Here is a 22888-nt window from a genome sequence, read left to right as displayed (position 1 = left end):
ATAAATTTTAAGATATTAACATTTTTTTCTAATTCATTTTATTATTATGAAAAAATACATTGATTATATATTTTTTAACTTTTATTAATAAAATTTAAATTTTTTCAAATTAATTTTGAGAATTAAATATAATTCTTTTATGAGATATTTGGTCTGATTGTTTATTTTTTTAATTTTTGATGTAAAATATATTTTAATAAATTAATTTAAAAATAAATAAATAATTATTTAATAAATTTACATAAAACTAACTTTAAATACTCTAAGCCTTTGATTAAAATATAACTTAGATTATTACAATAATCAAAATAGGTAAATAATTGAGTATTATAATTATTAAAATATTAAAATAGAATAGAATTGATATTCTTAAACATGATTAAAATAATATAGTTTTTTATTTACTAAAAAATTATTTTAAAATAAATAGATAAATAATAAGTAAATAAATATTTTATTTATAATTTTTAATTTATTTTAAATAAATTTTTTAATTTATAAGTTAAATTAAATATTAATTTATTAATAATTTTTTATTTATAAGTAAATTTGATTAAATTATAAGTTAAATTAAATATTTTTTAATTTTAAAAATTTAATTATTTCGATATGTTTGGAAATAATTATTAATTAATTAAAAAAATTAATTATAAAGAAAAATGGAATATCTAAAAAAAAATAAAGAAAGCATGGAATAGCTCACACGGACACGCATACTCTATACTTCAAGAACGAACCGGAATAACCTCTCTTTGTGTATTCGTTTGCAAGTGGAGGAAGAGGTGGCAGTGTGGCACCCTTTTTCTAAGGATTTTCTTTTCTCTTTTCAATAACCCACGAATACGAACGTGTTCTAGAGAATCTCAACCAAGAATTGTGGCCAGACATTCTTCTTTTTTTTTTTTTTGCCCCCAGTTTCTAAGGTTTTATTTTTGGATTTCCTTCGTTACCATAGCCAAAACACTACTGTAGTCATGTCTCAGACCAACTGGGAAGCTGATAAAATGTAAGAATCATACCATTATATGGCGTTATTACGTTTTTTTCAGTTATTCTTTTTTGTGGGTTTTGCTCATTTTTGGATTTTAGGAGTCTTTGGTTTTAGGGTTTGGGTTTTTATTTTCTTTAACGTGCTGTTTTATTTTCCTGTTTTTGTAAGTGGCAGTGTAGTGGTTCTTGTGGTGTTGGTGTTTTCTTATCATTTTTAATTCTCGAGCATGCTTTTTTTTTTTTTTGTATTTTTTTAGTAATATCCCTTCATTTTTCAGTTTTGGTTCTTGATATTTCATACTTCTTGGATTTTTGGTAGAAATTTATGTTTTGCTCAGTTCTGTTTAGGGTTTTGAGATTCGGCTTTTTTTATTGTTTGATTGATGCTATCACCCTTATGAATTGTGTGAACGGGCATGAACTTATCTCTTTGGAGTTTATGTTAGTTGCATTTTATCACATTTGGGCTTCTTGTGTTGATTATTGCTAATGCCTTTGCCAGTAATGATAAAGAGAAGGTTTTCTTTTCGATTCTGTGATTTTTTCTTTTTTTATATTATTGTGTTTCTGCTATTCTGTTACCAATTTTGAGCCTCTTGTTTTTGTGTCACTATAGGTTTTAATCACCTCAACTAAAGCAAGTACCTTAGCTTGTTTTAGAAATAAAAATTTCATTGTTAAAATGGGTTTTGTTTTAGAAACAGCCTCTTTGCAAAGCAATAATAAGGGCTTACATTAACTCTTCCTAGAGCCCACAAATGTGATGTTTGGCACTGGGTCACCCTTCTTTTTTAAAAGGGTTTTGTTGAGCTTTTCTGAGTAGTTTGTTTTTTCCCTGCAATTTGAGATTCAAAATTAGATTTTTGAAGAGTTCATCCTCAACCAAATGGATCATTTTACTGTTCATTTGGAGGAAGTTTTCCACGTTTGTGACCTGAGCTGTTTAATACAGAAGATGAAATTGTAAGTTCAAATAAGCTGTACTATTGTGCTAAAATAAATGGGGTGGTGGTTCATGTTTGAGGTTTTAAAAATTGGCAAGCTTTAGAACAATAATATTATGTTCTTTTCTTCACCAGTCTGCACTCTATAATTTGTTAGCAGTCAAGGCTTTTAGATCATAGGTTCTTATCTGTTTGCCATTATTACTTTCTCTTGTACTTTAGTCAACAGATTTCTGATTGGTGTTACGTTTTTATTCCTTGGTGCAACAGGCTGGATGTTTATATATATGATTACCTTATGAAGAGAAAACTTCATAATTCTGCAAAGGCATTTCAGGCTGAGGGGAAAGTGTCCCCAGATCCTGTTGGTAAGACTATTTAATAGAAAGATAGAGATTGGGAAAGCAAAGGGTTTCAAATTTTGCTCTTACATTCATCTTCTTGTAACTCAATTAATGTTGATTTTTTGTTTACCTATACCCAGCTATTGATGCACCTGGTGGTTTTCTCTTTGAGTGGTGGTCTGTCTTTTGGGACATATTTATTGCTAGAACAAATGAGAAGCACTCAGAAGCTGCGGCATCTTACATTGAGGTCAGTTTGTGGATTTTTTTAGCTGTTCTTTTTGGTTAACTTTTTTGATAGTCCCTGTTTTGATTGCCTCATTTGATTTTTTCCTTCCTGTGCATGCCGACATGGTGTAGGCCTAATTCCAGTATTGTGCTTTCAGCTTTCTGTTTCCTATCCCTACCACACTACGTATCTAATTTGCTAAGGAAAAATGAAATTACATTTTTGTATAGCTACTGGAGTTGTCTCTTTGACATTTTTGCAGTTGCTTTTTGTTATGTTAGTTCTCTCCCAATAAACCCTTTCCCTGTAAAAGGAGGGGGGGGGGGGGGGGGGAGAAGACTTTTGGTGTAATAAGCTACATAAGTAGCTTTTGTTCTTTATTGCATCAATGAAATAAAACTGGCTCATTACATTCTATTAGATTTTTTTTCATTAATTTGCGGTATAATTGCTAGGTTGGGAATATACTTGAAAAACTTACAGATCAAAATATTTGAAAATGACAGACTCAAATGGTCAAGGCACGGGAGCTGCAGCATCAACAGCATCCAAAACCTCAGCAACATCAGCAGATGCAGATGCAGCAGCTGTTATTACAGAGGCATGCTCAGCAGCAGCAGCAGCAGCAGCAACAACAACAACAACAACAACAACGAAGAGATGGGAACCAACATCCAAGTGGATCTGCCAATGGACTTGCTGCTAATGATGTCACAAGACATAACCCTGCAACTGCAAATGCTTTAGCAACCAAAATGTATGAGGACAGACTAAAGCTTCCACTTCAGAGGGATTCCTTGGATGAAGCGTCCATGAAGGTGCTCAGTTTTGTAAGAGATTTAAAGTTGACATCTTTTAATTGCCCATCTTTGCAGTTCTAACATCATATTATTTTGCAGCAAAGATTAAGTGATAATGTGGGCCAGCTTCTGGATCCAAATCATGCCTCATTGTTGAAGGCAGCTGCATTGGGTGGCCAACCTCCGGGGTACTTTCCAATGTGATTATTTTTGTCATGATGATTATACTGTTTCATGATGTATACTTCTTCTGGCTTGGGATTGTCAATGTAATTGTAGCTGAGACTATATATATTTATTTATTTATTTATTTTTGGGTAGGCAAGCACTGCATGGTATTCCTGGGGGCTCAGGAAATCTGCAGCAAGCTCAAAACCGGAATCAGCAGCTTCCTGTGTCTACCCAGGTAAACTTAAATGTTGGGTTTTTTACATGACCTTTAGTAGTCTCATGTTTGTTATTTATACCGGTTCATTTTTGCTGCAGCAGGACATAAAGAGTGAGATCAATGCCATGATAAATCCCAGGAGCGCTGGTACAGATGGATCATTGATTGGAGTTCACGGTAGTGATTCATTTCCCTTTTACTATTTTTGAGGAAACTTTTTGTTCCTCTATTATGTGTGTGTGCGTGTGTGTGTGTGTGTGTGTGTGTGTGTGTGTGTGTGTGTGTGTGTAAATGAGAAGTTTTAAATTTGATAAAACTGTTACTTTGAGGAAATAATTTTAGCAACGAAACAAACAAAAGATGACCTAAATCCTTAATTTTAAATATTGTTGTAGTAAAAGTACTTGAAAACTCATATATGTATACGCTATTGACAAAAATGGAAAATGGAACAAAATTACATTTATAGAATGCAAATCCCATATACTGGGGATTCATGATCTTTGAGGTGAGATTTGGGACATGTGATATGAAGACCGTGAATTAGTTGATTGCGTAGGATTGATTTAAACCAGATTTCTTATCTGTAATATATAAAAAAAGCAAAAACTTTGGTAGAATATTCATAGGGCAAAAAAGGACTTCAAAGTGAATTTATGGCACTATACTTGTATAGGAATTTTGATTGATTGCAATATTTCCTAATTTTATTAGTGCTGTATATCAACTCTTTACATATGTTTGTGATGCAGACAAGGAACTCAAGAAAATTCAAAATTAAAGACTCGAGAGACTTGAAGTTAATGTCTGGATGTCACGTAGGAAGTATTTGGCTCATGTTTGATAACCAGAAGCTTAGTTGGGAACTTACTTAGGCTAACCGTGTTTTGATGTTTGCTAAGCAGGAAACTTACACAACTTTATGTTTTTAGAAGGAATGGATAATTGCATATTTTCTGGATTTGCTGTAAAAGATGTCTAGATGTTTAAGGGAGTCCTGAATTTTTCTATTTTTAAGTTTAGGGTCCTCATTGATTTAGGATAAATATTATTCCTTCAAGGTTTCTTTGGGAGATCAAATCCTTAGAGGATTGGGACTAGTTTTGGAGTCCATTACCTTGAATGATTAGGATTAATATGAGTTGTATAATACTTATGATTGTAATGCCTATGATGGAGGTTCGTTATTGAATAAATACAAGAAGTTATACTTCTTTGGATTGTGTGAAGCAATTGTACCTTAGATGTGATGCCGGTGTGATGCCTAGGGTAGCTTAGGTGTGAAGCCTGAAACATTATTTTACTGTTGATGCATTAGTGTTCACAGCACCTAATTTGTATTGCAAACAGCTCAGAAATCTTCTTTTGTTTAATTTTGCTTCTCAACAAACCATAACTGTCTACCTGAATTTCTACTCATTCTAGCTTTCAGATAACCAAAATCTAGGTCAGTATTCAGTTCTGTGGCATGTACTACATAAATTTGTGTGCATATTATTAAAATTTTAACTATTTTGATAATACAATACAAAATGTGAGCTGCAATGTATCAATTATGTAGTGGAGAAGTTTAGAAACTTCTAAGGAAGGCTTACATCATTACTAATAGCATAGTTAATTTTATAAATGAATGCCTGTAAGAAAGTAAAATTTGTGCTTATACCTTTTATGTATTATAGGTGTTCTTCAATGAAGTTAGAAAGTATATCAATGTACATAGATGTTAGGTTTGAAACTTAAAAGCTATAGTATATATTCCAAGCCTTTGATTCTCTGATTTGCTGTTTGCTTTTGTCGACATTTTGAGTTTAATCATCATATTAAATCATGTGTTAAATATCATTAGACATCATGTGTGATGCCCATGACAAGAAATTAAAATAATAGGGAAAAAACTATTTATGAGTGGTTGGTTGGAACTAACATATATTCTCATCTATACATAGGACCAAATCAAGGGGGAAGCAATTTGACCTTGAAAGGATGGCCTCTAACAGTAAGTTCTGCAACACATGCTTGATATGACCCTCTAATTGCTTAATAGATCAAAAAATTTTTGAAGGAAAATTTATAAAGAAATAGGAAATCTTATACTAATTAAGGCATTAAGTTGCAAATTAGAACAAACCAATTTGCCTTGGGACTGTATTAGGGAGTGGATCAGCTTGGGCTTCTTCAGCATCCGAGGTTGATGCAATCCTCTCAGGCACTCAGTAAATTGCAGTTACAACAGCAGTTGATCCTTCAAGCTCAGCAAAACTTGTCATCACAATCTATCAATGATTTGGAGCGAAGAAAACTGAGAATGCTTCTTAATAACCAGAATTTGGGTCTTGGGAAGGATGTCCCTTTAAATTCTGGTGATGTTCTTGGTAACTTTGGATCACCAATGCAAGTAAATAGCCCTATATTGCCTCGTGGAGACACTGATCTACTAATTAAGGTGTTCTTTTTTTTCCCCTTGTGCTTAATATTGATAAATTCTATAATTCTTTGCATTTTCCATTAAGCTTATTTGGTATCTTCCTCTTGGCTTCTTGGAAGCATGTTTCTCAGTTACAGCAGCAACAGTATCAACAGATTCCACTTGCGAATCAGCAGTCTCAAAATTCAAATCACAGCCTTCAGCAACAAGATAAGATCATCGGTTCTAGCAGCATGACAATGGATGGTAGCATGGCAAACACTTTTCAAGGAAATGACCAGGTTTGCTATTTAGATTCTAGTCGCTTTTAGTTTTGCGAAATTTGATTTATTAGACAATTCTTGGTGATGATATCCCTTGACCACTCACAACAATTAGGGCCCAGTGAGAGTGTTTTCAGCTTCACTCTTATATGCTTTGTCCTATAATTATAATTGTGTTATTATAAAAAGTTTGTGGTGTAATGGTATCTTATGCAAGTTCATGTATATATCTTTACATCTGCATCCACTATGTCACGTGAGGGATTATCAAAACTGTTGTCTGTGCTTCTTTCTTACATACAGTGCCTTTTTTGTCCTTCTCTCTCTCTCTCTCTCTCTCTCTCTCTCTCTCTCCCCTCTGTATTTCATTTTGCCATGTATCTTTATATGTGCGCATGCGTGTGAGCATGGTATCTGTATTTCAGACCTCAATATATTCCATATGTCACCATGGTATTGATCAGCCTTCTAAGTTTATATGCTTTATTGGGCCTCTAAGTTATAACTAAAATTCTTGTTTGTTTAAGGCTTCAAAAAGTCAAATTGGACGAAAGAGAAAGCAGCCAGGATCGTCTTCAGGCCCTGCCAATAGTTCAGGCACTGCTAACACCACTGGACCTTCCCCAAGTTCTCCTTCAACACCTTCCACTCACACACCCGGGGATGCTATTTCAGTTCCCACTGTGCCACACAATAATGGTTCTTCTAAGTCTCTGCTTATGTTTGGGTCTGATGGAATGGGCTCCCTCGCATCTGCTTCAAATGAACTGGTAAGTAATTTCTAATTTCATCCTGTGAAATTTCATTTGGAATGATCTCACCTAAGGTGTTTTTCATTTTACACCGATTTCTGTTAATTTTGAGCCATTTTGTTTCCTAAGATAGAATAACTCCCCCCTCCTCCGCCTGCGCCCCCCCAACCACCCCCCCCCCCCTCCCCCCCCTCCCTCTTCATTTTGTTTTAATCTGGAAAACTTGTTGAGAGAGAGAGAGAGAGAGAGAGAGAGAGAGAGAGAGAGGTGTACATCACTTAAGGGGTAGGAAAAAGCAAATTTTTTGGCAGAACAAGGTAAGGAAGCACTACCTATTTTCTAAATGGTTTGTCCTTGCAGAGCTTTTGAAATCCATTGCCTCTTATTGTCTAATTTATCTGCTTCTAAACATGAAAAGCTAAAAATGTTGAGAGGTACCATCAGGTTCAAATTCAATTAGTAAACTGATGCAGTATTGAAAGTTTAGGAACTATTTTCTTTGTAGAATTAGGAAGTTCAAATTTTTATTATTTAGAAATTCTATGAGTATTAGGTTAGTTATTATTTTTGTAGTATATTTTAATTAGGATTCCTAATTAGTATTTGAATAGGATTTCTTAATCCTGATAGTAGTAGGATTGCTAGTCTATAAAAACCTATGTAATTTGGGCATTTTTCTTAGAACTTATTATGATGTTATTAGTAAGAATTTATAAAAAATTTGAGAATGTGTTTCTCTTCCTTTGTGTCTTGAGAATGAGTTTCTCTTGATTGTTGGTTTTCTTTTTCTACATCAAAGTGGCCTGGCACAAATGCCCATGTTACTTTACATGAAATAATACTTAATTGCTGCATTGGGAGAATGTTAAAAATTGCAAGGGATTCGTGGAATGTTTATGCTAACACTTCAATTGGTTTCAATGGTAATTGGGACTTCAGATGTGGCGTAACATCTTTTTTCAATTTTGTGGTTTGGAGGTTGTAAAAAGGTGAAAGGATGTTTGATTTTGTTTTATTGCTATTTGTAACTTTGCATTAACTGACATATTCAAGAGTTGAATTACATTCATCAGTGTGATCTAAATGAGTATTGACTGAGATCAGAAGAGCGATCAGAGATCACACTAAATTGTTCAGTCCTAAGCAGAGTATTGCAGTGACCCGAGTAGAAGACCACATTTTATTATTGGCTTCTATTCCATTCACAAGCCTTTTATGTTGGAAACATCTCAAGTTACACTTTTGCCCCTGTGATTTGATTAATGCATCTTTTTAAGTGTTATTTACTACACTTGGGAGGAATTGCCTTTAGCATTGCATTTGTAAGTTCAATAATCAAGTAAATTTGTTGCAGGCTGATATAGACCGTTTTGTGGATGATAGAACTCTGGACGACAATGTAGAATCTTTCTTTTCTCATGATGCTGCAGATCTTAGAGATAGAGTTAGTCAATCCGCAGATATCAGCAAAGGTACAGATAATGTTATTGTTGTTCACAGCGACATGCATATATATAAATGGTTGAAGAGGGATGGAGATGAATGATTCAGATTATAGAATAATGGAAATTGGCTTCTTGGGATTAACATTTTTTATTTTATTCTAACACAGGTATTCCATTTTCGGAGATCCGGCTTATTCCTGCGAGTACAAGTAAAGTTGAATGTTGTCACTTCTCATCGGATGGAAAATTGCTTGCAACTGGTGGGCATGACAAAAAGGTAAGTTCTGATTGTACTATAGTTGTTTTCACTTTTGTGATTTTCTGGTACCTCATTTTTACAAACAATGGAGGGATTTATCCCAATAGAATAGTTGGATAGTCCTTTGTAGCCTTTCCTCTTAACTCTTATGGTGTGGGCAAGTGAGATTCAGTCCGTCTTCACTTGGGGTGGTTCAAGTTATCTTACTAGCTGAGCATGCTGTCACCCTTAGTGATGGAGGGAAAGCTAAATGTTGCTGCATATGAAAAATCTCTCTCTCCTCTTCCTCCTTTTTTATTCCTTTTTTTAGAAGAAAATAATAATAATTTTCCAGAAGGGGAAAAAAAACCTGTTGGCTTTGTGCAGGCTACATTGTGGTGCACAGAGTCATTTACAGCGAAGTCCACCCTTGAAGAGCATTGTCAATGGATCACTGATGTCCGTTTCAGCCCAAGCATCTCACGTCTTGCAACATCTTCAGCTGACAAAACTGTCAGGGTTTGGGATGCTGATAATGTTAGTAAACATATTCTATCTTCTTAAACATTTTGATGATTTATTTGTTTGTGAATGGATAGATTTCTGATATATGCCAATTACTTGGATCGATATCATATAGATGTGATACACTCTAATTTGGAGATGTTCCTAGTTTTTTTTTTTTTTTATATATATATATATTTTACAGCTTTACCTATCTATACTATATATAAATGAGGGAAGGGAAAAAGAAGAGGAGGTTGGCTTTACCAAAAATGTCTTTCATTTTTCAAATTAATTATAATTATATTTTTATTATTTAAATTAATTTTAATATTTATATAAATTTAAAATTCTTAATTTTAGAGTTCATATAAAATTAAAATTCTTAGTCCTACTTATAGTTAATTTCAATTAAATGTAAAATTTTATCAGAAGTAATTAACTAAAATAAGAAATTAACAAGTAAAAAATAAAAAAGAAAAAATTTTATTTATTTTATCTATATTATTGATAATTTTATTAATAATATTACTTTGAATTTTCTAATTTTTTTAAATAATGTTATTATTTAAAATTTTTTTATAATTTCATGGGTCATACAATTAGATTATAAATATTATATAAAAAATAAAAATAATTATATTTACAAATTATGTGAAATCACGTTTATGTGCGTGCAAAGCACATGCTAATATATAGACTTAAAATTTGCTTCACATTTATGATTTAGCAGTGACGTTATCAATATGGAGCCTCTATTATTTGTTTTCAAGTCCAAAATTCGAAATTTGCCCTCAAGAGATTTAATAACTAAAAAGTAATATGGTTTGACTAGTGTTGGTAGCTAATTCCTAATAATTAAGACAGTGACCTTGTTGGTTGAGTTGTATTGAAAATTGATCTACTCTCAATAGTAGTTGTGGTCAACTTGTAACTGAAATGAGGGGTGAATTTCATTATGGTAGGCCTGCATTTTTAAGAACATATATCTGAAAGAGTTGAATTATCTAAACCTCTTAAATGGTCATAATATGATGATACACCTATTTATCTGACTATGATTCAATGGATTATTCCAAATTGCAGCCAGGCTACTCGCTTCGCACATTTACAGGACATTCTACAACTGTGATGTCAGTGGATTTCCATCCTAGTAAAGAGGACCTTATCTGTTCATGTGATAATGACAGTGAGGTTCGCTACTGGAGTATAAAGAATGGTAGTTGTGTTGGAGTCTTTAAGGTATAAAATGCAGATGTTACACATATTCAGGGGTCTTGTGCAACTTACACATATTCAGGGTTCTTGTGCAAGACTAATATTTTACCAATATTTACGGATTTAGTTGCACTATTAAGTATTTAATAATTTTCTTAGGGCGGTGCTACTCAGACAAGGTTTCAACCTCATTTTGGAAGGATCCTTGCAGCTGCTGCAGAGAATGTGGTATCCATACTAGATGTTGAGACTAAAATGTGTAGGCTTAAATTCCAGGTAGGTTGCAACAATCATTATTATTATACAAGTGAACATTATTCTTTAACTTATTTACTGGAGTAATTATCATAATAGTCAAATGTTCAAGTCTAAATGAATATCTTATGGTTCATTAGTGGATCCCATTTCAATGGGAACTTGTTGAATTGATTTGCCTGTATGTCTTGCTTTTTCTGCTATTTTGGGAGTTCCTCCACATAATGGATTTGTTCGTCTTGCTCTTTAAGACCACTCCCTGGAATTTAGGGATGGTAATTAGGAGTCTCTGGCACAGTTTTCGTAGTCCAAATACAAGAATTTATTTTATTATTTTTCTAGGAAATATAATAAACAAATTGAAACCTTGGAATATTAAGCTGCAATTTCTTATTTTCTGCCTTATGGCTTTTAAACGAGGCAAGGAAATCTTTTTATTGATTATGGCAGCTATTTTCTTAATTGCAACTTTAATTGGCAAATGGTCACCGAATGAAGATTGCCATGTGCATGTGTGTGAAGCTTTACGAAGTAATGAGCTGGACTCTATTGAAAAATTTTTTAGATGTACTTTTGTTTGGTGGCACAAGGCTTTCAGACTCTATGCATAATAATTTGCCATTATGTGTTTGTGGCACTAGGGAGTGTCTTTTACAAAAAGAAAATACAGTCTTTTTGGTTTAACCTTCGAAGTAAATGCATTCTCATGGTCTCCAACTTTACTGATGTTTCTTTTGATCAGATTGATGGATTCATTTTTTCTTTTTCCACTGTATAATTCTCCAAGAGTTCACGTCATATTCATATCATGGATGTGAAAATTTTCATTGTAGGGCCATAAAAACCAAATCCATTCTGTGTGTTGGGATCCTTCTGGCGAGTATGTGGCATCTGTGAGTGATGACTTGGTTAGAGTGTGGACGGTGGGCTCCGGCAGTAAAGGGGAATACATTCATGAATTGAGCTGTACTGGCAACAAATTTCATACTTGTGTTTTCCATCCCACTTACTCGTCTCTGCTGATCATTGGCTGCTATGAGGTAAGTCATTGCTGCTTTGTTACTTTGCAATTGTAACATCTCTCATGGACATCTGACTGACATGCTTTGTCTGTGTCTCTTCACATGGTCTTCCAGAATCTGGAGCTTTGGAACATGGCTGAGAACAAGACGATGGATGTACGTGCGCATGACAAATTGGTATCTGATTTGGCAGTGTCAAATGTTACTGGCTTGGTAGCTTCTGCTAGTCATGACAAGTATGTCAAGCTCTGGAAGTGATTTCATCGCTCGCTCTTTTTGAGTCTTCTCACATTACCCGGCGTTAATACATAGATGATGTATGCATGCAAACGTTATCCAGACTTTCTGACAGATGCATTTGTAGCTGTCAATAATGGCAAATGGTTACAAACTGTTTAGCAGAAGGGGTTTTAAATTTTATCCATTATACGTTGGACGCTGACCCAGTCCCAAGTGACCCCAAGATTTCAAATTTTGTGCCATGATCCGGCAAGTACAAGTATTTCAGGAAAACCTTGAAAAGTTTTGTCATCGTAAAGCAACGTATGTAGTATGTGAATGCAATGATCAAATATATATTATTCGTCTCAAAATTTGCTGCTATCTGAGACAGGCAACGAGTGAATTGCTCTTGCATGGTGTTCGGTTCATTCTGCAAAATTTTGTTTTTGTAGAATTCAATTAAATTCATTTGAAATTATAATTCTCTACTCTATCATAACAATTAATAATATATTAATAAATATAAAATAAATTTACATGCCTTATAATGAAAGAGATTTTTCATGAGCACTTGTCTTTTTAACATATTAAAAAGTAAAAACAAAAAAGTGAGTAGATATAAAAAATTAATAGCAAGTAAAAATAAATATTTTTTAAATTAATTAATGATAAGTTTTTTAACTAATCTATAATATATGTAAATGTGTAAAGAGGAAATATTAGATTTGTTAAAAATATCTTTTATTTTTTAAATTAATTATAATTATATTTTTATTATTTAAATTAATTTTAAAATTTATATAAATTTAAAATTTAAAATTTTATTTATAGTTTAATTTAATATAAAAAATAATTAATTAAAATAGAAATTTAATAAATGAGAATAAAAAAAATATTATTAATCTATATAAAGGAGACATTTGAATTTTAAAAAATATCATTTATTATTTATATTATTTATAATTATATTATTTTTATCATTTAAAAATTTATATAATTTTTAAATTCTTAATTCTACTTAATTTTTATTTAATTAAGGTTTTTATTTTTATAAAAAAAAATGTATTACAATTCAAAATAAATTTTTTTAAAGTGTTAATTAAAATAAAAAAAAATCATGTTTTTATTATAATGATTAATATATTATAATGATTACATACATTATAATAACATAATATTTTCTTCATATGTGAATGATTTTGAAGTGGTTAGAATTGCATAATTTGTATATATAGAAAGGTAAACTATTTGGCTACTGATGTTGGCCGTCTGAGTTTACTACTCCTGGTTTCATTTCTGTCACAGTAATTGACAAATTAACTTCAGATATTTTCTTTATGAATCTTTGCTTTCTTGTTATTAGCTAAATATTTTATGAAGTCTTTATTCAAAGAAGAGGTTTTTTATTTAAATCTTTGATTATTGCTAATAGATGATTTTCTGTTTATTTCTATTTCTAAAAACATATTTTGACAATTTCATTGCTGAAAGTATGAGCTGTTGAAGGCATCCTGTTTTCTATGATTATTATTATTATTATTATTATTTATAGTTTAGTACTTGGCTTTGTTTTGCACATTAAACAATCATTTGTTCAAATATTTATGTTAATTATAATGTTATAAATTTAATGTTACTAAAATATAATTAAATTTAAAAAATTGAAAATGATAGTAGAAAAATAATAAAATTACATTTAACTTGATAAGATATAAATATATTTTAAAAAAATTAATTTATTTATAATAATTAATAATATTTAATAACTATAATTTATTTATAATCTATGATAATTTACTTTTTCAGCATAAAGAAATTATCTTTTATATATTTAGTAATAAATTATTATATCTTAAATAATATTTTAATTTTTATTATATAAAATATATGTAATAAATAAAAATATTAAGGTCATATTCATAAATCTGATATATTATTAGAACATAAGGTGATTGCTTTTATATATATTTTATAGTCTCAATATATATATATATATATATATATATATATATATATATATATATATATATATATATATATAATTAAAATAATTCTAAATTAATGAATGATATATAAATAACATTCATTAATTTAGAATTAATTTAATCATTAATTTAGAATTAATTTAATTTTTTATATTATATATTATTTTTTTAAATAACTAATTCTTAAAAAAATAAAAAAATAAAATTTCAAAATATTTTAAAATCTATCCTTTAATTAGCATTTAAATTTTTTTTAAATTAATTAATTAATTATATATATAATTAAAACACGAAAATTAATTATATACATATACTTAAAGCACGATTATGAAAAACGAGAATAACCTACAACGCGGGTAAAAAAAAAACTTGCCCCTAATAATTTCTGCCGCTGGCTCTTTCCGGCGCTAGGGTTCTATGTTAAGGGCCATGGGCTTGTTTTCTAGGTTGGTTGTGAGTTTAACAGGGCTTTTTTTCCTCTCTTGTGCTTGATTGTAATTGGGCCGAAAAGCTTGCATTATATTGCTCCATTGGAGGGAGCCCATTAATGAAACAACTATCTTTGATGGAAAAAGAAAACCATTTTTTTTTTTTATTATCATAAACGACATCTTGCAATATATTAGAACAGTAAAACTAGTCTAGATCTGCAAATAGGTGAAAAGAAAATGACCAGTGCCTAAAATTGCTTCGCCATAAACGCATCATATTTAATGAATTCCAATGCCTTGTCGAAATGTGTAGCCTTGACATCCAGATACTCTTTCCATGTCACTGGCCGATACATGTTCGGATGATCAAAGTCGATAAGCTTCATTAATGGTGATATCTTCACATCCCTCGGTGGGCCATAAAAATAAGCAATTGACATTCTGTGACGAGTGTTGTTCACTAAAGCTCGATGAAGTGCGCTTTTGAACCTGCCATTGGTGATAATGTGCATCAAATCACCAACATTAACGACGAGTGCACCGTCGACTGGGTGCACCGGCACCCACCCAATGCCGTCCCGAAGGACTTGGAGGCCAGTGGCATTGCTTTGGTGTAGCACAGTGAGCAAAGATGAATCAGTATGAGGAGGCAAGCCCATGGCTCGGCCTGGATCAGGACACACTGGGTATGAGTTCAATTGAAGCACATCTTGGTGGTGGTGGTGGTGGTGGTGTATGTTCCTGAACCAGTTGACGTCTTCTGGGGTCAAGCCCAAGGACTCGAGCAGTAGCCCAATGAGCTTCTCAGCCAGCTCTTTCATCTCCCTCTGGTACTCTTCTATTACGTCACTACGTAAAAGACATTACATAAGATAAAAGTGGAGGGCTCATCATTTGTCGTTTATTAGGGTTTTGTGCATACATGGTACATGCAACTTCAGCCTTTGGAAATTCTATTACGTGTCAATAAAGAGTTAAAGAGGTGGCTGTGCCTCATAAAAGACAAGATATACAACTCCCACAATGGGTTCTAATTAATTTTTCTTTGAGGTTTCGGCGCGTATCGGCGGCAGACTTCACTTCAAGGACTAAATGAATATAAAATTAATTAATGCGTGTATCAAGAAAAACAACCATCTTGATCCAATTCAATGTAAAAAAAAAGAGGGTATTTTTCCCTTTTGATCCAATTCAATGTAAAAAAATGTTGTAACTCTTAATTTAAGAAGATGATAATAAATGATTAAGAAGTGATATGAAGTCTTAATTAATTAAAATCAATGGAAAAATTTTAATAATTAGTTATGAATAAAATTCATTTGAAAGCAATCATGATTATGATTGTATTATGAAAATTTTCATTTGGGTGGCTTGGATCTCCGGCGATTGGACTGTGTGAAGCTACGCGAAAGAGAGTGCATGGTGCATGAAATGGAATTCAAATAGCTTCTTTTGCCACTCAGATTAGTTTCCCACTTGTATTCAGCCAGGTCCCATTTTTAACAGGTCATCATTCTCATAGATTATAACGGAACATCTCAAATTACAAAAGCATCCCTATTGTTATTCTTCAATGGCATCACCATCCCTAAAACGAAAATACTTAGAGCCAATAATATGCAAAGCATATATCTGGATTGTTTGGAGGAGTAAGTTTCAATTGTTTTTTTATTTTGCTTTTTTAAAATAATAGATAAATGAAATAGAAGATATATGCACGCACCAGAAGATGGTGTGATCATTTGGCCAAAGTTGGCTCGCATGCTGCTCAGGATAGCCCATAACGGTGAACCCCTCATACCACATTTGCTTGGAAAAGAAGTTGGAGATGCGTGCCAGGCCGTACCCAGTGAAACCGTCTGGTGACCGGAGGGCTAGGAGTTTCTGGTTAGCCGGCAATGCAAACAATCTTTGGGTTTGTCGTTCAATTTGGTGGAGAAGAGTAATGGGAATGCCATGGTTTGTGACCTGAAACATACCCCATATTTCACATGCTTGTCTGATAAGCGAAAGTGCATGTGGTTGGGCAAGGTCTATCAAGGGAATGGAGTCATCATCATCGTTTAATGGGTCAGGAAAAAGAGTCCATGCGTGAGAGTCTGGTAGCTTAAGAACATTGTTGAAGTCTAGAGGGATGATATGGTTGAGGAGAAGAGGGTTGTTTCTAAAGGATTCTGAGATAGAATTCATGGTGATTGAAGTGAAAATAGCATAGTTTTTGTTAGTGAAGATGGATATATATTTGGTGGGTGGTGGAGTTGTCTGTGGGTGGTGGGCGTGTGGGAGAGAGAGCTCTTGACTCTTGTCTCTCGGTGAAGTGGTCACAGGACCTTTTGCTTGACCCTTGTCTTGAACATAAGATAGGGTTTTTTTTTTTTTTTTTTTTTTTTAAAGTTACACTAGGTTCAGATCAGGTACATGCAACAATTGAAGGAAGGAAACTGCATGCATTTTGTTTTCTTTTGTATTGTCCCTTTTCGTTTTTTCTTTTGTCTTTTTCTTTACTTTTTTTTTTATATTTATTTTGAATTCATTTTCGTGTAAGAGAAGGATATGTGTATGTGTCCGAATTAAATTGCATGGAGTTTACATATTAAATAATGAAGTTTGAATTTTAAATTAATTAGATTTGGCTATGTATATAAGAATTATAACTACTAATGTTATATTAAAATATAATAATACATTAATTAATTATATGAAAAAATGTCTCACAAAGCATTGGTCAATTAATTCTTAAAAAAAAAGGCATTTGTTAATGAAAGATTAGATAAACTCTTTTAACTACTTTAACATTACAAACCTTTTCAAATCATAACATTTTATCACCATTAGCAGCAATATCAAAGGAATTTAAATGCCCAATAAGCCATATATATATATATATATATATATATATATATATATATATATATATATGCCACACTTCGATGCTCTTTATAAGAGAGTGATTAATTGAGTATTGTTGAGTGATAAGTATAACTAGTTGTTAGCATAGTAAATTTTCATCCTGCTACTCATTGTAGATCTCTCTCCTATCTATAAGTGTTGTGAGAATTGCCAATCCAATTATATCAATTATACTATATGACTAAGAAAAAGTAATTCATTCATAATATATTTGTGTCTCATTATATATTTATTATACTTAAAATATTTATTTATATATAATGCTTGTGATATTTTTCTAATTGATTTGTTAAGTCTGTGTTAATATATTTATCTTGATGGGTAGATTATTGAGAGATCCTATTAACTAACTTATCTTAAAAGAGTCCAAAGTAAGGGGTGTTTCTATGCTGGACCGATGACATTTGGTGTATATCTATTTACTTTGTATAAATAATACAAATAATTGACCCCTTTAAAGTAATAAAAGTACAAAATTTGATGTACAGCTTTTTTTTTTTTAAGGAAAAAGTGTAAACGTGTTGCATCTAGAGACAAAAATCCTTAAAAAAAATTTCACAAAATGAAGTCACATAATTTAATAATAGTGTTTAAAAAATTTACATTTAGCATTTAGTTTTTAAAAAATAATTTATTAATTAAATTATTTTAAATTTTAAATGATTTTAAATTTATATATATATATATATATATATATATATATATATATATATATATATATATATATATTAACTCTTTAGTTTGAAAATATCTCTATATATATATAAGTTAAAAGTTGAAATTAAGAGAATGTTTTATAAAATTAACCCACCCAATTTAATATAGTGCTTAAAAATGTGATGTGACATAAATTTAAAAAAGGCTTATAAATTAAGCTACCAAACTTAATAATAGCACTTAAAAAATTGCTATGTGACATTAAGTTTAAAAAATAAAAAATTATTGTTAATCAAATTATTTTAAAATTTTAATTTATTTACTATTTATCTTTAAATTTTTAAAATACATATTTAACCCTCAAGTTTGAAAATCTGAAACTAAGAGACTGTCTTTTAAAATTAAGCGACCTAATTTAATAAATGTATTTAAAAATGCCATGTGGCATAAACTTAAAAAAAGGCTGGCATATAATTGAAAAATAAAAAATAATTTATTAATTAAATTATTTTATATTTATTTAAATTTTTAAAATACATATCTACCCCAAGTTCGAAATTTTATCATGTAATTTGTTACAAGCATATCATTAAAAATTAAGATTATCTAAACAATTGTGCTAAAATACAAAGCCATTTTTATTAGTTCACAGTATAATCACTAATTATGTTGTATCTGATATGTAAAGATATTATATTATTAGATTCTAACAAAAGGTTATTGAAAAAATTAATTATAATTGTTTAAGAAATGAATATTTAATTTGATTTAAATAGGTATATAATTATTTAAAATTTTAATACAAATTTAAATTGTATCTACTATAATTAACAAAATAATATATCATCATTTAAAATTTTAATATAAATTTAAATTGCATTTATTATAATAAATAAAATAATATGATTTTAAAAATATAAAATATAGAAGAATATTAAATTATATTTTTAAAATAAAATAATAAATCATCCGCGTAATGCATGAGTAAAACGCCTAATTTTAGTTAGTAAATAGAGTGCTCTATAATATCAGTTGGGCTTTCAGTGAAGAGTTGTTTCCATGATTATTCATTTGGAATTGGGTTTCTTTGAGACTCTGTTTACTGCTAATGTTTTTCATTATGTTTGATGACTGTTTGATTCGCTTTTTTCATTTTATTGTTTAATTTTGTATTGGGTATTGAAGATTAAAATTTCGTCTTAATATAATATTTTTTTTTCAAATTGATATAATTAATTGAAAATTCTTGCATCTGAGTATTAATATCTTTTTTCCTGCGTATTAGGTATTTGATTCAAATCTACAAGTTATTGAAAAATCAATATAAAGATAGAAAAAAAAAAACTAAAATATTGAACCAAATTAATTAGTTTAGTTTGGTTCAATTCTGTTAATTTTAATTAGTTAGGTTCGATTTGTAACCGAATCGACCATTTGCATATTTTGCTCCTAACCCTTATTTCTCACAATTAGCTTTTGAAATTGTTGATTTTATTTATTTATTTATTTGGAATTCTTATTGATTAGACTTTCATTAAATTGAGCTTATTGATTTTAGTTAGACTTGCTGCTGTTTTTGGTTAAATTTATTGTTAATTTTGATTTCTTCCAACTAAATTAGGTACCACGATGATTTGGAGGACTAATTATTAGATACACTGAAAGTATTAAAAAATAGTGCTACCTTTCTCATAAAAAAGTGGACGCTCCTTATAATATGTAGAATAAGTCTCACATGATTGAGAGAGATAATGGATGTACATTGGATGCACCGAATAATTTCTCGACTTGAGGTCTTTGTCATCCAAAGAAAATCTTAGATCAAATGACTTTGGCTTATATTAAGGATTCAAACTTATTCTTCCTCTCTCATTGTGCTGCCTGTTAAAATTTGTACTCATAGTCCACTAGTGATCCATATAACAAAAAGCTTTATTTGTTCTGTTGTTTACAACATATTTGAATTTGGGCTTGGGCTCAAATAATTATTGGGTTTTGGTCCATAATCTAGATCCATGATCTAGGTATGCATTCACTACCCAGTATGCGAAGTCCATGACCCATAAGTCAAGAGTGATAATCTTTTTTTTTTTTTTTGAACTGTAAAAATATTGCATTACAAGGCCTAATGGGCATCAAGATACAAAATGGAGCGAAGTTCCTCCGGAATATAGATAATCCAGTTACAATTTAGCATATCCTTAAAACACAATTTTACTACACAGTCTGCTGCTTTGTTAGCTGACCTTTTAAGTAAAGAAAAGGAAACACTGTCAAACTGTAGATAAAGGACTTTAATAGCATCGATAGTTAACTGGAATTTCCTAGCAGATACCATCTTGCTTTCCTTGCAAAGCAGAGAATATAATTGCAGAATCTGTTTCCAAAATTAGAGACTTCACTCCCATAGCCATAGCTAATCTGATGGCTTGCAGAAAAACATTAGCCTCACCTGATAAAGGGGAAGCAGAGATCACCTTCTTCGCATGACCATCAACTAAGTCACCTTTAGAATCCCTAGCAATCACTGCAACGGCCGAGATAGATGATCTTTCCTTCCAACTAGCATCATAGTTGAGTTTTATGAAGCCTATAGGAGGGGGAATCCAATTTGCTGGACTGTCAGAAACTGTTGACTCGGGGACCATAGAATTAATAGGAGTTACCGTTTGGCAAATCTCACTGAAACATTTGGATATTTGCTGAGTAACATAACAAGGGTTAGGCTGAACATTGTCGACACCATATTTTAACCGATCCCCAAAATCAACAGACTTTGAAATCGATTCCCAGCACCAAGTCTCCAGGTCGCTCACTTCATTACCGATCTCTCTTCAAAGAGACCAAACCAACACCAAGTCTCCAGGTCGCTTAATTCAATATCGATCTCTCAAACCAATTATCGAGTCACCTCGCCAGTCGATCACATTTCCGATCTCCCATGAAATGAAATCCAACCAACATTAAGTCTTCGTGCCATCCAGTTTTATTTTCGACCTTCATTTTATAAATATGTTGGATAATCGTTAAATAAAGTTAAGGTTTCAATCCAGTCCGATCTCCGTTGTGGATAATTGTTTAATAAAATTAAGGTTTTAATCCGGCCTAATGTTGCTTCTGATCTTAAGTGTTCAAATTAGGTTTCCAATTTTAATAATCTTGAGTCCCATTCGGTGTTAGTTCTTACAATGTTTTTTTGACCTCTTATACTTAGATTAATAATCACTTTTAAGTTTGATGTTCTAATTGGTTCAGACAGTCAGACGCTTGTACAATTTAGATACTTTCCGATCACATCCAGTCATTGAACAAAAGAGAGAATTTCATTTCATTTCAAAATAAAATACAAGTCATTCGGTTGGAGGATCACCCCCAGCCTGTTCTACATTCCGCTCACCCTCTCTATCTCCCTCAGCTTCCTCCTCGCTCCCTTCTTCGTCTTGGGGAGCTAGGTCCACCATCCAGGAAAAGTCCTCCTCGGGATAACGCTTCTTGAGCTCGGCCAAAAGGTCCCCGTGGGCGTTCACATAAGCACCGGCCTCCCTCGTCACTGCCTCTTCTTCTTTCGCTCTAAGTTCTTCAGTGAGGCGAGCGACATCAGCAGCTCGGAGCGCCCGAGCTTCTTCAAGAACATGAGCCTGCTCGGCCAATTTATCCTCATAGAATTTCATCCGCCCCTCAATTTCAGCTATATATTCCCGGGCGGATGAAAGTTGGGCTCGGGCGGAAGCTGCTTCCTGACCCACCTTCTGGATCTCCTGCCTCAAATGATGAGCCTTTTCCTTAATGATGTGCTAGTTCACTAAGCTCTCCACGTTTAAGCTCATTGTCTGGGTTAGGATATCATCAATGTTGCCCAGGGTCAGCCTGTCCCGATCCTCCTGGAGGCATATGGAAGCTCTCAGAACCTTTTCCAAACCCGGATTCCCCCGAACAGATCGGTTCTTCTCCAGGGAGTGAATCAGAACCTGAGCACCGCAGGAGAGGGTCCTCGAAGTGGGTTGGGAAGGACCCCCTTCCGCACTCGAAGCAACTGGTGGAGGTGGTGGCGGCTCTTCTTGTCGAGGAGGAGACCGAACCACTTCTACTTCATGGATCGGCGGTCCCAAGGGTCGTGACGAGCCTCCCTGCATCTCCCTTGGATCGCGCCTTGGGGTCTGTGAGGCCTCGGCATGCTTTATCTCCTGCACCTTCCTAGAGACCTCTCTCTTCCACTTTCGGCTCTCTTTGGCAGCCTCACCACTCGCCATACCTGCACAAAGAAAAGTCAGTGAGTTCGCTAAGGCCCAGAGATCAGAGATGTAGAAAATATCGGGGCCGAGGTCAGAGAGCTGAAGCCCGCGCTCTTCGCTGGTAACCAGCCGCATCATCCAATGATGTAGTTCGGCCATCACCACATCTAAGCAGGAGAACTTTTGAGTGGCCGCCTAATCCAGACTCAAAGCGATGTGCTTCGGAAGAGGCGGGACCAGATATTGCTAGCTTCGGGGGAAACCTTCGAAACTATTCGGAATCTTGCTCCTCAACATAAAGAAGCGATTTTTCAAGTTCTTCAGTGAGGAGGGCAGATCGGTAAAGAGCCCATAGTGCGATTTCGCCTGAAAGAACCAGTACTCATCGTCCTTTCGACGACTGAGCCTATGTAGCTCAGCGACCACCTTCACTGTAGGGATGAGTCCCTTAGCTCGGCAGAGGCCTCTGAAGGCTATTAGGATCCGCCATGAGTTTGGATGTACTTAGGCTACCGAGACATGGTGAAATTTTAAGACGTCTCTGAAGAAGTCGTCAAGGGGAAACCAAAGCCCGGCTTTTAATTGTTCTTCGTACACCATAAGCACGTCATTTTCTTCGAAGAAATGATCGGCT

General features: G+C 32.7%; 2 protein-coding genes across 8 annotated transcripts; one reads left to right on the top strand and one right to left on the bottom strand.

Annotated features, from left to right (window-relative positions):
• The first annotated feature begins 710 nt into the window (after positions 1-710).
• On the top strand, positions 711-12410 carry LOC110660304 (transcriptional corepressor LEUNIG). Of its 7 annotated transcripts, none has more exons than XM_021818553.2 (18): positions 711-1006; positions 2205-2302; positions 2419-2528; positions 3014-3325; positions 3407-3507; positions 3629-3713; positions 3794-3872; positions 5642-5691; positions 5848-6138; positions 6240-6401; positions 6911-7153; positions 8490-8607; positions 8748-8857; positions 9206-9355; positions 10409-10564; positions 10700-10816; positions 11629-11835; positions 11932-12410. In XM_021818553.2, exons 1-18 carry the CDS (start codon positions 975-977, stop codon positions 12073-12075), a joined length of 2565 nt encoding a protein of 854 aa, XP_021674245.2. In that variant the 5' UTR covers positions 711-974; the 3' UTR covers positions 12076-12410. The 7 variants fall into 7 exon arrangements, with proteins under 7 accessions (XP_021674245.2, XP_021674251.2, XP_021674249.2 ...); XM_021818559.2 differs by having other exon boundaries at positions 712-1006; positions 3407-3495; positions 3797-3872; positions 6252-6401; XM_021818557.2 differs by having other exon boundaries at positions 712-1006; positions 3407-3495; positions 3797-3872.
• A 2175-nt stretch (positions 12411-14585) lies between these two features.
• LOC110660305 (gibberellin 3-beta-dioxygenase 3-like) lies at positions 14586-16777 on the bottom strand. The gene is made up of 2 exons (XM_021818562.2): positions 16179-16777; positions 14586-15304 (listed from the first exon to the last, which is right to left on the bottom strand). The coding sequence occupies exons 1-2, from the start codon at positions 16643-16645 to the stop codon at positions 14704-14706; spliced, it is 1068 nt and encodes a 355-aa protein (XP_021674254.2). The 5' UTR covers positions 16646-16777; the 3' UTR covers positions 14586-14703.
• Between the last annotated feature and the right edge of the window lie 6111 nt (positions 16778-22888).

The sequence above is a fragment of the Hevea brasiliensis genome, chromosome 11 (genome assembly GCF_030052815.1).
Source record: "Hevea brasiliensis isolate MT/VB/25A 57/8 chromosome 11, ASM3005281v1, whole genome shotgun sequence".
NCBI classification, from domain to species: Eukaryota; Viridiplantae; Streptophyta; class Magnoliopsida; order Malpighiales; family Euphorbiaceae; genus Hevea; species Hevea brasiliensis.
The sequence above is the reverse complement of the archived record's forward strand: the minus strand, read 5'-3'. Positions and strand labels throughout refer to the sequence as shown.

What these genes read in the sequence shown, in the direction of transcription:
- LOC110660304 (XM_021818553.2), top strand. Translation starts at nt 975, where the DNA reads ATGTCTCAGACCAACTGGGAAGCTGATAAAAT. An exon ending in CTGCGGCATCTTACATTGAG is followed by an intron (nt 2,529 to 3,013) that starts GTCAGTTTGTGG and finishes TGAAAATGACAG; the next exon opens with ACTCAAATGGTCAAGGCACG. An exon ending in CATCTGCTTCAAATGAACTG is followed by an intron (nt 7,154 to 8,489) that starts GTAAGTAATTTC and finishes AATTTGTTGCAG; the next exon opens with GCTGATATAGACCGTTTTGT.
- LOC110660305 (XM_021818562.2), bottom strand. Translation starts at nt 16,645, where the DNA reads ATGAATTCTATCTCAGAATCCTTTAGAAACAACCCTCTTCTCCTCAAC. An exon ending in AATGATCACACCATCTTCTG is followed by an intron (nt 15,305 to 16,178) that starts GTGCGTGCATAT and finishes TCTTTTACGTAG; the next exon opens with TGACGTAATAGAAGAGTACC.